This window comes from Akebia trifoliata, unplaced genomic scaffold (assembly GCF_017979445.1).
Source record: "Akebia trifoliata isolate Shusen 1 unplaced genomic scaffold, ASM1797944v1 Contig00608_ERROPOS3031104, whole genome shotgun sequence".
Taxonomy (NCBI): domain Eukaryota; kingdom Viridiplantae; phylum Streptophyta; class Magnoliopsida; order Ranunculales; family Lardizabalaceae; genus Akebia; species Akebia trifoliata.
Genome location: NW_028237131.1, coordinates 75259 through 92499, shown reverse-complemented (window position 1 = coordinate 92499; position 17241 = coordinate 75259). Strand labels below are relative to the sequence as shown.

At 34.0% G+C, this 17241-nt stretch overlaps 1 protein-coding gene and 1 long non-coding RNA gene across 2 annotated transcripts; both read right to left on the bottom strand.

The window, feature by feature from the left end:
• Nucleotides 1–1616: 1616 nt before the first annotated feature.
• LOC147381224 (uncharacterized) lies at nt 1617–1894 on the bottom strand. Its single transcript, XR_015174702.1, has 2 exons — nt 1769–1894; nt 1617–1678 (listed from the first exon to the last, which is right to left on the bottom strand). It is a non-coding gene; the product is annotated as an uncharacterized LOC147381224 (long non-coding RNA).
• A 6047-nt stretch (nt 1895–7941) lies between these two features.
• LOC147381223 (cytochrome P450 CYP749A22-like) lies at nt 7942–9193 on the bottom strand. The gene is made up of 3 exons (XM_086430690.1): nt 8892–9193; nt 8231–8644; nt 7942–8173 (listed from the first exon to the last, which is right to left on the bottom strand). The coding sequence occupies exons 1-2, from the start codon at nt 9119–9121 to the stop codon at nt 8248–8250; spliced, it is 627 nt and encodes a 208-aa protein (XP_086286816.1). The 5' UTR covers nt 9122–9193; the 3' UTR covers nt 7942–8173; nt 8231–8247.
• Nucleotides 9194–17241: the final 8048 nt, after the last annotated feature.

Sequence of the window (17241 nt, the reverse complement as noted above, 5' to 3'; positions counted from 1 at the left end):
CGTTCCAGGAAATGCATTTTCTCTCACAAAAGAAGTATGCCTTGGATCTCTTATGCGATACGAGTATAATTGGTTGTAAATCAATTACTTCACCTTAAGAACTCAAAGCCATTTCTAAATGAGATTGAGGATGATGTTCTTCCTAATCCACATACATATTAACAACTTATAGGACGACTTATTTATCTCACCCTCACACAATCAGATATTGTCTTTGTTGTGAGTATGGTTAGTTAATTCATTCATACTCCTCGTCCTACCCATCTTGCAGCAGTTCATCGTATTCTCCTTTTTATCAAGACTTGTCTGAGCCATGGACTTGTATATCATTCGCATAGACATCTAGATCTCACCACTTGTATTGATGCATATTGGGCAGAATCTACTTCTAATCGTTGCTCGACCTCAAGATATTATGCCTTTCTAGGAGGCAATTTGGTTGCATGAAAGAGTAAAAAGCAACCAGTAATATCTCGCTCAAGTGTTGAAACTGAGTACAGGGCAAGTGCTCATGGTACTTGTGAGCTTCTTTGGGTTCGATCTCTTCTAGATGAGTTAAGATTGCTTATCAGGAGATCTATGCCGATATATTGTGACAATGAAGCAGCGAAGAAGATTGCCTCTAATTTTGTTATGCATGATAATAGACCTATTTGTGAGTATTTAGCATTAATTAATGGAGAGCAAAATGTATCGGTGGAGTTAGATCTCAAGTCTACTTTTACCAATAAAAAAATGGGGAAAGCCAACACACTACGTAAAGAAAGGGTAAATTCGCCGTCAAGATCTGTGAATTTGGCTAAATCCAAGCAATTTCGACCAACCTTGGCATCAAATTTACCCTATTTTCACTTAGTGCCCACTACGTGAAAACTGGATTATTCTACAAGAAAATTCGAGAGACCAAGGCTTAGAAACCAAACTTCGACGGTCAAGGGCTGCCGTCAATTTTTTTTTATGTTCCTCAGATTTGACCGCATTCAAAGGCCTAGAGCCATCAAATTTCTCCCTTCCTCCATTAATTTGACGGTTTTGGTCCTTTGAAAAAAAAAATTCGATGATAAAAAATTCAACGCCTTAGTCCGTCAAATTTTATGAAATTCAGTGGCCTTGGGCCGTCGAATATGGGCTTTTTACATGTTGTGGCCACATGTGTGATGAAAGAAAATTATTGGTGCAGAGCAGAATTTAAATAAAAATGTATTTTTTATCTCTTGGTCTTTTATACAATGCATCGTGATATATTTTTGCAAATAAGTTATACAATCCTAAACTGAGGAATATTTGAAACACTTAGATAAGATTGATTGACTAGGTACCATGATCAATAAGGCAACTCATTTTTATTTTCAATCGACAGAAGTGTATCAAATATGTAAGTAAAAAAAAATTCCCAAAAAAAAAATAAAGAGAACAACATTTGCTTAACTAATCAAACAATCCAACGGTTAGGATTTTATGCAAATCCCTATGATAATTATCTCAAGAATACCTACCAACAGTTGGATTTTGATCCAGTGTTATTTCTTGCGTCAACTGAACCCAACCCACCCATTAAAATAACGAAATTAAAACAAATGATAAAAACCAAATGGAAAGAAAATATAACCACTTACAAGAATTTCGATAATTTATATCTTCTCTTCTCTTCTCTCTATTGTGGGATTAGTTACCTGCACTGATTCAGACATTTCCCAGAAGTTTAAAATATTAAATACAATAATAATAATAATATTTTTTTTTTAAGAGAGAGGATTTTGGTTCGTACCTGTTTCGCCATCACCCGTGGATTAGGGTTTCTTCTGAATGGGAGAGATGCAGAGAGGAAAGATGAGATGAGATGAGAAAAGCTTTGATGACTTTTGAGTCGGGATGGTATCTTTCAACTTATTGAAGTATTATGTTCCACCGACTAAACATAGATTATAGAATTATAATTGAAGCGGGTCAGCAGTCAACGGAGCAAGTGGCAATAAATAAAGACATTCAGGGGTGTATTTTTTTATTATCTCCGTAATATTTCTTCCATTTAAAAAAAAAAGAAAAAGAAAAATTGAATACTTGACTTAGGGCATTGAATTTGACCCAATTGATCATAAAATAGTCTATCTGGATCCTTCGAAATAAGGAGCTGGACTGCTATCGACCTTACAAGATACGTGATAGTCTCCATGGATTGACCTAGACGATCATAATCCACTAAGTGAAAACCGAAAAATTTGGCAAGCCAAAGCCCATAAATTTTAGAAATTGAATTTTGATGGTCCATGTCCGTTGAAATTTGTTATGTTCCCCAATTCGACGGCTTAGAGCAAACAAATTTCTCCCATGCTCTATTAATTTGATGGTTTCAGTGCGTAGAAAAAATATTGACAATGAAAAATTCGACACCTTGATCCATCAAATTTTATAAAATTCGCTGGTCTTGGGTAATCAAATATAAGTTTTTTTTACGTTGTGATCAGCAGTTGGATCCAAGTCCAATTTGAGAAAGGAATATTATTAGTTTTCAGTGCAATAGACATGATTCAAAGAAGGTCATCTACATAATTTCTTAAAACTATTTATGGTAGAAAGATTATTATTTTGAAAAACTTTTATTTGTGTTAGTTGACTGCTTTCGCCTTGGTTACAAATGTGGCTATAAAGTAATTGTTGTTATTGTTATTTTTGCTACCATTTGAAATGTAACTATCAATACCGATTTCAGAACGAAGATAATTGTCAATGTAACCATTAATGTGATTATTCCAATTATATGTAGCATCATCCATGTAACGATCATGGTTGTGATTGTCAGTCTTAGATCCATTATTAAGATAACTAGAAAAAGCACTTTCTAGTTCACTCAAAAAAGACCGATCATTGTTAGTCTCAAAAATATGATTTTCACTATCAAAATATATGGAATAATTGTAACCATTACTATCCCTTACTTAAAAAAAATATCATTAGAGATGAAACTCTGAATATCTCTGAAAATTAGTTAGTGAACAAACCATATTTTATAGTACGGTTGGGACACTAGCTCAATATTTACTTTATAATGAGGTTATGAGGGGGGCCAACACTGAATAGGGACCATACTACTTTTTCATTACTTCTTAAAGAATATTGAGAATGCTTTCAAACATGATGATGTAGGCAAATCCTTTAAACTAAGATAGAGATTCGACCTATATTTTGATGAAAAGTAATATTAAATGGCTCCAAATGACTTCAAAATATGCATGAATTTAATATTTTTATAAGACTTGAATCCAACTTAAGCCCACTAAGATTTTATTAGGGTGCCGCAGACGACTTAAGATAGATAGGATTTTAGGACTGGCTTAAATTACAGTTCATCACTTTAAGACCGGGTTAAGGCATGGTCAAGCTCGGCTTGAACCCACTCATTGACGGCCCTAGCGCCAAAAATATTTCCATTGCCTACTTTGGGGTTGTAAGAGTGTTATTGATGAATTCATAATTGAATTTGACTTAATTAAATATGAAGCACAAGACCTACTACCAGATCAAAGGGCAATAATTAAATCTGAAAAATAAAATAATTTATACATTGAAGTAGGTAAGCAGTCAATGTGTTGTCCACCAAAGGGAAAAATTATATTAAAATAAAAATAAGAAAGTCATATTTTATTACCCCATGGTTTCGTAACTGAGATGAAGTGTCATCCTACAATTTGGCGAGATAGTCAATGTGAATCTCAATGATTCGTCTAAGATCCTAGATGATTCATGATATTTTCAAAATATGTGTCTCAGCTTATAAAAACTTGATAAAGTCAAACTGAGTCTTATAACTTTTGACATAAAAAATAATTGGGTTTTGATGATATAAATGTTTGTTATCTGTGTAGAAATATTTTAATTGTTTCAAATAATAAGAATAAAAAAATATAAAGTTATCAGAACCTAAACATCATTTCTAATTTCATTGTTTAATGTGTTATAAGAAGAGTTGGTGTGGCCATAGAAACTCTTATGTTTATTTTCTTTCTAAGGCCAATTTGATAAATTGTTTTTGTAAGTATTGTTGTTACTATCTTGTATCCTCAAATACTTAATTGCTCAATTTGATACATGAACATAGCAAGAATAATAAAAACAAATCTATTATATTAAAATGCCCCCAAATTTAGTCAACTATTATATTAAAAAGACCATTTTATTCCATGTACAAAGCATTGAGGAGATGCAATGCAACAAAATACAAAAGAAAATGGTATTGAAAGTTTTATTAGATTTTTTTTTTCACCTACCACTTCAACTTTACACATGTCATTCTCTTACTCACCCTCTCAAAAGTACTTTTGTTCTCCCATTGGTTCATTTCAAAAACATACATCCACATTTACTTTATGAGTTACTTACAAATAAACCAAGATTTACTTTTCACCTACCACTCCACCTTTACACATGTCACTCTCTTATTCACCCTCTCAAAAGTATTTTTGTTCTCTCACCACTATTTATCAAAAAATCAAAGATCAAATAATACTTTTTAAGTTCCTTTACAAATGTCATCTTTACCCTCACATAAATAAAAAATCCAAAAAGAAATAACTTAAACCTCATGTCCATTTTCTTTATTTTTAGGGTTGGACCACTTTATCCCCAAAAGTTCTCCAAAAACTCTATAAAGTAGAATCCTTTTATATTTTTGTGAAAGGACTCAATAGGTTTCTATAGATAACCTAATCGATAGATTCCTACCGAGTCCTTTCAGGTACATTCAGTAGGATTCTACTAAGCCACAATGAAAATTCTTGGTAACTTCCTATCGAACAAAAAGTTAGTCTTTTTCTAGGTTGGGAACAAAGAGTTTTTTGTTAGGATGATCAATTTGGTCATTTCACCGTTTTTTTATTTGACTCTCTTAAGTGGATGCATAGAACACAGAATGGTGGAGAAATTTGTTGTTAAGAAATTTATATGCTACGCTGATGAATCAATGGCATGATGTCACGTGTATTGAAAAAACAAGTAAAATCTAAGCATTTCAACCACTTTAAAATTTTCTCATGAAATTTTCTCTCCATTAGTCAATCACTATTGCGTTTTTCAATAAATGTGATGTCATGCCATTGCTAATTCATCAACTTCACACTTAATTAAATTTCATATTGTGCAAGTACAATGCCCTTAATATTATTTGTATAACATGTAAATTATTCTCGAATTTATTGACTACCACTTTAGCATTAGGGGGACTAACTCCCATATTCACGAAAATTACTTCTAGGACCCTTGTGTAGGTATTTATTTCTTTCTAAATAGTCCCTAAGTTTTTAGTGGTCTCTTAATAGTCCATTTAGTAAACTTTTACTTTTCCTAAGAGCCCCTGGACCTCATCTCCTATTTTTCTAACGATTGAATACCCTAACCATTCGAACTCAACATTTTCAAAAAATAAAATTGGATTTTTGGCATCTCAATTGAATTTTAGAGACTCCATTCCGTCGAAAAGAATTCAAGAAAGAAGAATTAAGAAGCCATTTTCAAGGGTTTGTTCACTTTTTTCTTATTTTTAAGATGAAAATCGATTAAAAATGGTTCTTTTGAATTGAAATAAATCATCGAAACAAGTCATTATCTCAAGTTTTTAGTCGATCTTTACATGTATTTTAGTTGAAAAACCTCGAAAATTGATAATGGGTGACATTTGCCAATGTCGAGTTCATTGCTTTTTAATTAAAAAGTGGTGAACTTGATAGTAAATAAAAAACATGGAGCTCAACAATAGATAAAACCTGGTGAACTATTGTTGAACTTGCACTACAAAATCACGGGGTTTTAGCGACAACGTTTTAGCGACGGCCAAAATTCCCGTCGCTAAAACTCACGTTTTTTTTTTTAAGAAAATCAATTCTCCGCGGAAAATTTCCCAAAATCCTTCGCGCATCGATTTGAACGTAGCTCTCTGCTCTCTCTACATCGCACGAAAATTTGCTTTGAACGTCTGTCTTTGCTCTCTCTACATTTTCTTCTTTGCTCTCTATGTAGGGTTTTCGAATCTAATGGCGAAAATTTGGTAGAAGAGGTATCGTCTCTCTCTCTCTCTCTCTCTCTGTATGTATGTATGGCGGAAATCATCTCACTCTCTCTACTCCATGTATCTTCTCCTCTCCTCTCCAGCTAGGGTTCTAAGGTTTTCAGTATTAATGGCGGAAATCGATCTACTCTTTCTAATAGGTATCGTCTTCTTCATCTCTCTCTCTCTCTGTATCTTCTCATTCGATTATAGCGATTTAATCAGATTGATTTGAGATCAGATGGTGATTTTCACTTTGGTTTGATTGGAGATCAAACTGATCTCAATTGTTCCAGTTTATAGATTGATTTAAATATCAAAATGCTCAAATCAATTTTAGATTTGCTTTTCCTTTAAAGATTAAAACCTCCAAATCATGTTTCAGATTTTGATTAAAGATCAAAGAGCTTAGTTTGGTTTTCTTTGATTGAATTCTTATATTTTCTGTATATTTTCTCCAAATATTTGGGATGAGGAATATATGATGCTAATTTTCTACACTATAACAGAGTGGATACTCTATTCTTTTTGATAGTTCAACCATTTAAACATGTAGAACAAGTTCCATAGTTTATTCGTTCAACCATCTCGACTTTTTCGAATGTATTCTGCACTTGCCTTGTCCTTCATATTTATTTCCTTGATGTTTGAGTGTATATCTTAGATCAGCCCTTTCAATTTGAGTAGTTTTGGAAAAAAATTCTAATCTAAAGAGCATCAAATTATGTCATAGCATTGTGTTTATTATGAGGGCTTTTGAGTAGAGATGGCTTAGTTCCCCATGGCTTAGAGTGCACTTATTCCTGATGCAGGGGGTAGTGTAGGGGATTTGTAGTGTGCTTACTGTCCGGGGTTCTTACTTTAGGACTTTAGGTATTCTTATGAAAAGTGAAAGTAACTAAACATTCATGATTATGTATCTACGTTTATGCAAAAATTGAAGAACAAAAACAACTACTTATCTCAATTCAAAATGATGCAGAGGCTTCAGCACATAATGTAGTTTAGTTCATAACTTTCCCATTTACTTTGGTTGAAATATTTTTTTACTGCTAATATACACCTTATTCAATCAAATTACACAAAGGTAGATAAATCTTTCTACATTATTTTTTCTATCCCCACATCTCTCACGTGTTTCTCTATTTAGAGAGCCCGACAAACACCTTTTTTCACTGTACTTAATAGCTTTGGATGTCATTCCACTCGCCTACTGCCATTTCTAGTTTCATTCCATTCTTCACCAGCACATAATGTACCTAAGTGTTTTATTACAACACTTACAATTGTTAGCATCTACAAATGAAGTTAATTTGCCAACACTGTTTTTCTCTTGTTTATAAGTCAATGTGCTTATACTCAATTCTAAAGATTTTATAATGGTTCAATGATGAAAATTTTCAATTATTTTATAGAGACCCTCTACTCATCAGAGTCTATGTGTTCTTATCATTGATATGATAAGCTTGGTGTGCCTAGGCCAAGTTATCTATAAAGAAAGGTGCAGAAAGACTGTCCATCACAGCAAACTGCTTACATGAGATGGTTCACCTATGTAATCAGTTGTCTTGAAAGGCAAACTGCAGGCCTGTGTCCAGCAAACATTTTTTTTCCTGAAGATCCTTTTGTAGTGAATGACATTTTCTTGACAATCATAAACATTCTTATTTAGAAGAAAATTTTAAAAAGGAATATAGCAATCCATTATTATTTCAAAAGATAGACAACAAATCAAAGGGAATTTTTTTTTTTTTTTTTGATAAATAAAAACTATCCAATCAAACTCACATAGATAAATTTAACTAAAGTGAAAATCAAAACCAAAGAAACCAGATAACATAGGTAAAATGCCTTCCAATATAGACTACTGGCATCATCAATGTATTCTAAACATATATAACATGAACATTTTATGGGCTAGTGGTTGAAGGGGGAGGGGAGAGGAAAGGGATTGAAGGAATTGTGGTTGGGATGGTTGGAATTGTGGGGAATGTCATTGGTATGGTGGGCAAAGGATTTGCAGGCTGTGGAGGCAATGTGACCTTCGGAATTGTGGGCATTGTAGGCAATGTAGGGAGTGGAGGTAATGCAGAGTTGGGCAAAGAAGGCAATTGGGTGCTTGGCAATGGTGGCAAGGTTAGCTTGGGCAATGTTGGAATAGTAGGCAATTGGGTGCTTGGCAATGGTGGCAAGGTTAGCTTTTGACAGACTCAACAGCGTACCATTTTCAACTTTGCGATACCATTAACATCTATAGTCAAATTTTCTGAACCAAATAACTCCATTACTTCCATCCTAGCTTTCTCTTGCCAATCTGTGTTGAGGGCTAGAAGAAGAACAGTCCATGTGAGTAAAGTAGAAGTTGTTTCATGCCCAGCAAAGTAAAATGTCTTGCATTCATCAATCATGTCATCTATTGAAATTCTCTTGCTTTCATCGTCGTCCTGATTTGCCTTTACAAGTAATCCAAGATAATCGCAACCATAGTCATCTAATTCTCCCATCTTTATCTTCTCCTCCCTTCTGCGTATTATTTCTATGACAGATTCTCGTATTCCATGCTCAAGTTTCTCTGATTTGATGTCGTCACTTGTTTTCAAAAGCTTTCTATGAAAAATGAGAATTTTGATCAAATGAGGTTAAGACAGACAAACAGAAGATTGAACAGATAGTAAATATTCACAATATCCTTGCAATTTTCAGGGTTTAATTGTGTTGTCATAAAACATTTATATTGAATTGGATTTATTAGAAAGAGATTTAAAGTTCCTCTCATAATGGGGTAGTATGATGACCATAGGTCATATATATAATGGTGGTATCAATTTTCGAAAAAACCAAAATGAAAGCTTACCCAATAATAGGGAGTCTTATTTTATATACATTTGCAGCAGCAATTGCAACCAGCTTGGTGAGCATCTCAAAGATTTTCTGTCCTTCTAAGTAACTGCTTCCAAAAGCAGCCCTGGAAATTATATCAGCTGTTGTAATTTGAAATTCTTTGAATACTTCAATCTCCTTCGTTTCCTGTTCTCTCCACCTCTCTAGCATCGTCTCTACGCTAGATATCATTGCTGGAACCATTCCCTATCATTTAATCCAAAGCTGCTTTCTTTCCATTTGTCTCAGAGCATCTTCACTTCAAAACAGAATTAGCTTTGCAGATTTTTAAGTTCTCTCCACCACACAAAGTGATTGATTATGAGGGATGTATTGCACACTAGAAAACTATTATTACACACTTATATTCAATTTGGGGGTTAGGGAAGAGTGAAATTAAACAAGAAAGCTAGAGGTCTAAAAGAGGTACACAAGGAGAATCAAGAAATGTTTGTTGTGCCTTGTATTCTGTTGGTGGTGTTCTATAGGCAGAATGGACTGTACATCAACAGTGATTTCGTGGGTCCATCAAGACCCACACCTTATTTTCTTCTAGTGATGAATGTTTTAAATTTAATTAGTGATTGATTATGAGGGTTAGTGATTGATTATTTTCTTCTATTGAATCTGTTGACAATGAAATTGATTCAGATTTTGATGACGATTGTTGAAACTAGAATATTTGTTGTAATGGTGAAACTTGTAATGATTGTTGGTTTATGTTGTAGCTTTGTTTTTTTGTTTTGAAGTTCTAATCTTTGTTGTAATGATGAGGAGAGTTTGTGGTAAAAATATTTAGTTTGCACTCTACCTTTTGGGGTGTAAATTAGATTTTAGAATTTGTGTTTTATTTGTGTTCCCTATTTACTCAACCATCTCTTATACAATGTTTATGTGGTCATTCTAATTTGAAAATATCAGCATATTAAATTTTTTTCATCATTTAAAGCCTTTTAGCTTGATTGATTGATGTTTGGTTTATTGTATCTATTGCAGTTGAAGGATCTTTAGATTTTCATTGTTGTGCGTGTTATCTTCCAACTTGCTGAAGAGATCCCTTGCATTTTCGCAATTGTAGTAGCTCTACTTTCTAAGGTATGCTTAGCAAACAAATTTTCATGCCTTGCAAGTTCTTTAGAATAATTCCTAAGTTGTATACGCAAATGAAGTTGTTGTGGGCATGAAATGGCAGCAGGTGACTGCTGTTATGACATATGGTTGCTGTGGTATAGGTGGGAAATGGGGAAGCAATTGAAGTTGGGCTTGGGTCAATCTTGTTTCATAGATCTCACCTTCTCTTTTTCCTAAATACTATCATATGGTTTCTTCCCTTTCTAACAAGGTATTTCTTTTGTTTTTTTTTCAATCTACCCTATTGCAACAGGGTTTGGGTCAATCTTGTTTCTGAATCAGAACGGTGGGACAATGTTGTAGCCTGCATTGGTGAGACAACTGCTTTGGCTGCAAAAAGATATGGCTTGAAGAATGTATACTTCCCCTCTAATCCTGGTCTTGAAGGGTATATCTCTCAATCATTGAAAGTCTATTAACTGAAAATTCTACCATCTATTAATATTATTCTAGCATTTACCATACTAACTGTATGCAAAATGTACAAATGCTAATGATACTTTTAGTTCTAATTATTTGATTTCTATTGGAATTTCTTCTTGTTTGTCCTCAGTTGTACTAAGGAGAAGCATTCATGAAACCATTATAGGCATAAAATGCTGATTGTGTCAAAGTGAGCTACTACATCACACATTTAAACATACCCTTCTACCCATTTCACTCATAAACCTTACAAATTTAACGTTTATTCGAGCCTTGTATAGTTTGTCTAACAAAATCCTGAGAAACAAACCCTGAAATACAACTCATATTCATGAAGATGATAATTCTTCTGGTATCTGGAACATGGGAGCAGGAAGGAACAAATATATATATATATATTGAAAGGTAATGGTGAAGTTGGGCTCTAAGAGAGTTGACCCTAAGACGTCACCAATTTGCTAAGTTGTCATCTTCAATAGAAATTTATTGTGGTGAACTAAGAGGATGTTATGCTGGAAAGGAACAAAAATATGCCACATGGAGAGTAGTATATAGAGTTGAAAAACGTGAACTCGGTGTTTTTAAGTCAAACTCATTTGGTTCAAACCCAAACTGCACATTGCATGAAGTGCTAGTAATGTGATTTTGAAATAAATTCAAGTTTGATCTGATTTATTGGATGCAAATCTCGGTCTCCATAGTTATGGTTTTCAACCATAATTTAACATTTCTGTGTTCAAACATGATTTAACTAAATATGATTCATTAACTGCTGCATGATTAGATAGATAAAACTTAATCCCATATGGAAGTTCTCTTTCTATTCTTGTATTCAAGTAAAGGAGACCTTTTGTTCCTTTTTTTGTTGTCTCAGTGATGCAACATTTCTAACCACATTTAAGTTGTGGTACACTGTTCAAACTTATGGACTGATTTTACACCAAGTTGGGACTAACTTTATCATCATTGTAGACTGCTTCCACAGCAAAAATCCACATCTGGTGGGACATTCTCGAGTTGTCAAACAACTGGCTCTTTGGGGATTTATTTTGGGGTTCAAACACTCAATTTGTAGGACTTGTTTAGTAGTTAAAAATGGGATTTTGTGGGATTTTTTTAAAATGAAAAATAAATAAATATTAAGTCAGATGGTCTTGCTGCCATCTTAAAAAATTTATCCTTTTTAACTTGCTTTAGGCGAGTTGGTCACTTAGCACTCTTTAAACACACCTCCATAAATTTCTCAATGGTCTGTAATTAAACAACCATTAGAATATACATTCCTTCTCACCTGCATTCATTTGTTTAGAATTTATTGCTATATTCTTGGTATGTTTGTATCTTTTACATACCTTCTTAATGGAAATTTGTTTTAAGGCTCATTTGGATAAAATTTGTTTGGCTGATCTTTTTTCTGGCAGTACACATCCTTCATGTTATTCTTTCTATTTCATTCAATAGAATTTGTATATGCTTTTCCACAATTAGTACATAAAACATAATTATCTGAATAAATAATTCATTTTTCTGTTGCACTTTACATTTGTAGATGGAACCTGGACAAAGTTCATTTGGTGAGAGGACAAAGTCGAAAAGAAAAAGAGGCCGCACTCGATGCCTCTCATTACAGAATCTAAAGTCAGGAGAAAGGTTTGAAATAATGCGAGATAGCCATGGACAACCTGTGGGGAAGCATGTGGCTAAGCTCCAAAGATACTTGGGTATATTGGCCCGCGATGGCCATATGTTTTCCCTTGACATCCTTGATTGGCATGCAATGCCAGAATCAATGAAGGAAAATGCATGGTAGACAACATTGGTATAAATTAATTATAATATAATATTAGATAATTTATGAGTTTAGCATTGAACAATTTTGATTCCATAATTTTCAATTTTCAATTGATTTTTGATACAGGCCAAATTTGACATCCCGCCCACACTTAAACAAGTTGTGTTACAATCTATCGGCAAGAAGTGGAGGGATCATAAATGTAAGTTGAAAATTAAATTCTATGATAAATACAAAGATGATGCAATTCGATGTGCCAATCGTCCATCCTATATTTTGGAGGCTCAATGGTATTCTCTCGTAGCCTTTTAGAATTCGGAGGAGAGGCAGGTACATTTTATATTTGAAATTTATACATATTGAATTTTAAAAAGTTGCAAACAAATTATAAGGTACTCTATATCTCATATATTTAACTTCTCACAAATTATTTAATGTACAGTCTCGAAGTTATAAAAATAAGGCAAATCGTGCTCAACAGACAATGACCCATACGATTGGGACGAAGAGTATAGCTTGTATTAGATATGATGAGGTATATATATATTTTTATTATGTTGTCTATCAATTCCGTGCCCAATTATTTATATTATAAACTAATCTTGTTGTCATTGTCTTAATGTGATGCACATAGAAATTAAAGAGTTCAACGAATACTGAGCCAAGTCGAGCAATCTTATTTCTCATGACACACAAGCCCAATGATTTGGCCATGGCAGAGAAGATTGTAAGTTTAATTTTAGATAATTTTCATCAAACATTAATCAATTATGTTAATATCTGAATTTGAAGATATTAAGAATTTTTAAAATATTTTGCAGGACAAGATAAAAGAACTTTTGAGTTTATTACCAGAAGACTTTCAAGATATTACAGGTCGAAATGATGTATTATCTCAAGTCTTGGGTCCTGATAGACATGGTCGTGTTCGTGGTGTCGGCCTGGGACCGACTCCTAGCAAATTATTTGCATCATATTCTGAAAATTCCTCTAGCAATTCTGCTGAGGTAATAGGTTGAAGAAGAAATTAGAGTCTCTAGAGCAACAACAAATTGTGAGAGATGCTGAGGTGGAGAGACTCAACGAATTGATCATTACTCTAATGAGAAAGGTAAATTCTCACCGATAATAGAATATGTTGTGTTTTAAAATATTCTATTAATAAATAAATATTTAGTTATATGACTAATTTGATTAATGTATATGAATTGTAGGTTGATGAGCAGCACAATCAACCCGACAATGATCAGTGTCCACAACAACAACCATGATAGATAGCTTTTGTTTTTGAGTGATAAACATGGATTTATAAGCATTGGCTCTTAATTCAATCGACTTATCATTTTGTTGTACTTGTCTCTTAACTAATTTGATTTACTAAGTAATTGAGTTTAATTGACAGGTTGTATAAAAATAGGTATTTAATTACAAATAATTTTAAAATAAAAGAAATTAAAAAAAAATAAATCTTATTAGCGGTGGCCATTACCACCACTATAAAGCATTCAAAATTGTATTTATAGCTATGGTAAAAAACTAATTTGCGGCGGTTTTTAACCATCACCATAGATCTTACTCATATCTATAGCGACAGTAATACACTATTAGCGGCGGTTTCTGAGCGTCATTATAGGACTCACTTATATCTATAGCGACGGTAATACAATATATTAGCGGCGGTTTTTGACCGTCACTATAAGATCCACTCATAACTATAGCGACGGTTATACAATCTATTAGCAGCGGTTTTTGACCGCCACTATAGGGCTCATATGGCCTTTAGCGACACCACCTATAGTGGCGTTACACGTGGCCGTCACTATTACTGATAGCGGCGGTTTTTTGGTATTTGCGGCGGTTTTTGACCCCCGCTAAAAACCTAAAATTTTGTAGTGTTGAAAGTAAATAGTGGTGAGTTCGATAGTAAAAATTATGAACTTGACAAAAATAAAAACGTTGAGTTCGACAGCAAATAAAAGTGAGTCAACTCGACAGTAACTAGTGGTGAGTTCAACCGTAAAAATTGTGAACTCAATAGTAAATAAAAAACTGGAGTTGAGTTCGAGAAAAAATAAAAATTGGTGAACTCAACACTAAATAAAAAAGTGATTAGTTCACCAATAATGAGGGACCATTTAGAGATGAAAAGTTTACTAAATATCTTGTGAAGCTACACCGGAAAATTTAGGGATTATTTAGAAAGAAGTCCCTCCATGAGGGTCCTTTAAATAATTTTCCCATTTTTAACTGGTTGCACTCAAAGCTTTTTCACATTCAAGGAAAAAGTCTCACTCCATGCCAAAACAAAATGATGGAAATTCGTTCAATTGACGTTGAGCAAAATATCCCCCAAGTCTAGGTCTCTATATTGACTTTGTGCCAAACATAACCCGTCACCCAACTTTGGTATTTTTTCCTTAGGGTGTGAGTCTCGGTTGTTAGACCCCTCTCCCACTCCAGCTTTTCAATGCATGCCACATTTGATGCACCAATAGTTTCGCAAAAATAAATGAAAGGTAATTTACTAATACAACCCTGAAAATTGGTGATGTTAGACCCCCTTAAAATTCCCTTACTAAAGTCAATATTGCTTTTTTGCTGATGATTTAAGTTACTAAACCACAATTTGAAAACAATCAAAATTTCTCAGTCGGTTAATCAATAAAAAGCAACGTTGACTTTTAGAAAGGGGATAAATCTAATCTTGCATTTTGCAGGATGTAAATCTTGTGTAAAGTGTCTAGGTTTTATAAGTGCGTGTATATATCATTTTTGGTGTGTGCATGTACGAGGGTGTACTAGAAAATTTTATAATATTCTCCTCACCTTAATACAAAGACTAGTAGTGTTATTGACCTCTAAGCCAGTTATACCAAATAATAAAATTGGTATCTAAGATGGTGTTTTTCCTTTTTTTTTTCAATGTTGACATCAAGATGACGTCATGCTGTTATCAGTCCTAGATCTTCCACAACCTCCATTGACGATGAATTCTTATAGTTCTTCATCTTCTTAATCAAGTAGATTCCTAGATCTAGTTTTTGAAGTCATTTGATGTTCATTTTGATTAGTCGCATGTTTCGTGAATCGTCTTCCTCAATATGTGTTTTTCCTTGACTTTTCTTCATCCCAACCGTTGATCTCAAAATTCCTTAAAGAAGTTGTCATTTTCGGTTGTGGATCACATCTAAAGCCTCTGGTCTTTGTTTCGTCTTTCTTTCATAGGGTTCTTGCCCTCCTTTTTAGATTTTAGTTCCAAGGAAGCCAAATTTTTTCTAGTTCTAAGCTGCATTTTCTCTCATCAAGCAACACTATCCTCTAAGCTGCTTTCTTCAGCTAGTGCAGTTCTCTTTTGCCCTCGTTTTTAGTTCTACTCTCTGGAGGCTTCAACATCTAGTACCCTTTTACCAAATTTCCTTTATAATGGATTCTGAATCCCTTGTTCCTCTCACTTTCTTCGATCTTATTGCAAATTCTATTACCAATTTAAAGTTCAATAGTGATAATTTTCTCACATTGAATTGGGCTATTACTCATCACATTGGAGGTCATTTGAAAATAGATTATCTTACAAGGGATACTCCTGGACTTACTATTGATGTTAGTATTATTGCTTAGTGAGATTCTGAGAATTGCATCATTCTGAGCAGGCTTCTCAAATCTATAGATCCCAAATTATTGCCAAATATAGTTTTATGAGATTGGTCATCAAGTGGTGGACCTCACCTTCACAGACATATACCTTAGCTGAGAATTGGCATCACCAAATCTATGACTTTTTGGAAGGTCTTCACACTAAGTATGAGCAGTTGCACACTCAAATTCTACCAACATCTCATCTTCTTCCACTACACACCTCTATGCCACAATTTTTAGTAAGGAGGGTCGTTGTGCAATTATGTCTTTAGGGACTTCCTTTGTTGTTTCTCAAGATCATATTATTTTTTTATAGTGCCTATCATTCTCCCATTACTCCCTTTATTGCATGCAATCAAGGGAATGATCGAGGTCCTCCTCGTGGTTGCTCTAATGTGATATGTTCCCACCGTGGTATTGTAGGCCATAATTGTGCTCAGTGTAATCATCACCATGGTTATCTTGAGAATTGCCATTCTCGTTTTGTTGTTGTTGCTACAAGTGATTCAACATTTGTTGATTCTTCCCAACCCGAGTGTACTATTAATGCTTTGAGCTTGATTAAAGCACGAATGTTTGAGATTATGCGCACCATTACGTTACTTTACGTTTAGATGCGGCTACCATTCAACCCCACTACTACTGCTACATCCCCTTCTATAGTTCACCCATGCTCATCTGCAACTTCATGTATCCATGATTCCTCATCTTATGCAATCAATGCTACACCTTCTCCCACTCAATGGGTCATAGACTCAGGAGTCGCTGACCACATTACGGGTGAGTCACAGAGTTATTCCTTATATTCTCCATTTTCCTCTCCAAAATAGGTTTGTCTTCCAATTTTTTATACTTGTCACTGGGATAAGAACAGTCCCTATCTCTTCTTCTCTCTCTGTCTCATGTCCTACATGTTTGGATATTCCTCATTTTTCTACTAATCTTCTTTCTGTTGTAGTCTTGTTAAACCCTTAAATTGTTATACTATTTTTTACCCTACCTCTTGTATTTTTCAAGACCTATCTACAAGGAAGACTACTGGTAATGGTTTCGAGAGAGGAGGTCTCTACTATTTGGTCATTTACCCTTCATCTTCCATTTCTAATGTCGCTACTGATGGCGACCCTTCTATGTCTTTTCCTTTTTTTAATAGATGCTAGTGTGGATACTTTGTATTTGTGGCATGCCAAGCTTGGTTCACTACAATGTTTGGGGTTTTTTCCCAACCACATCTCTTGATGGATTTCGCTACAATGTTACCTTTATTAATGACTACTCTCATACCACTTGGGTATACCTTATGAAATCTACGGATGAAGTGTTTTCTAAATTTCATGAATTC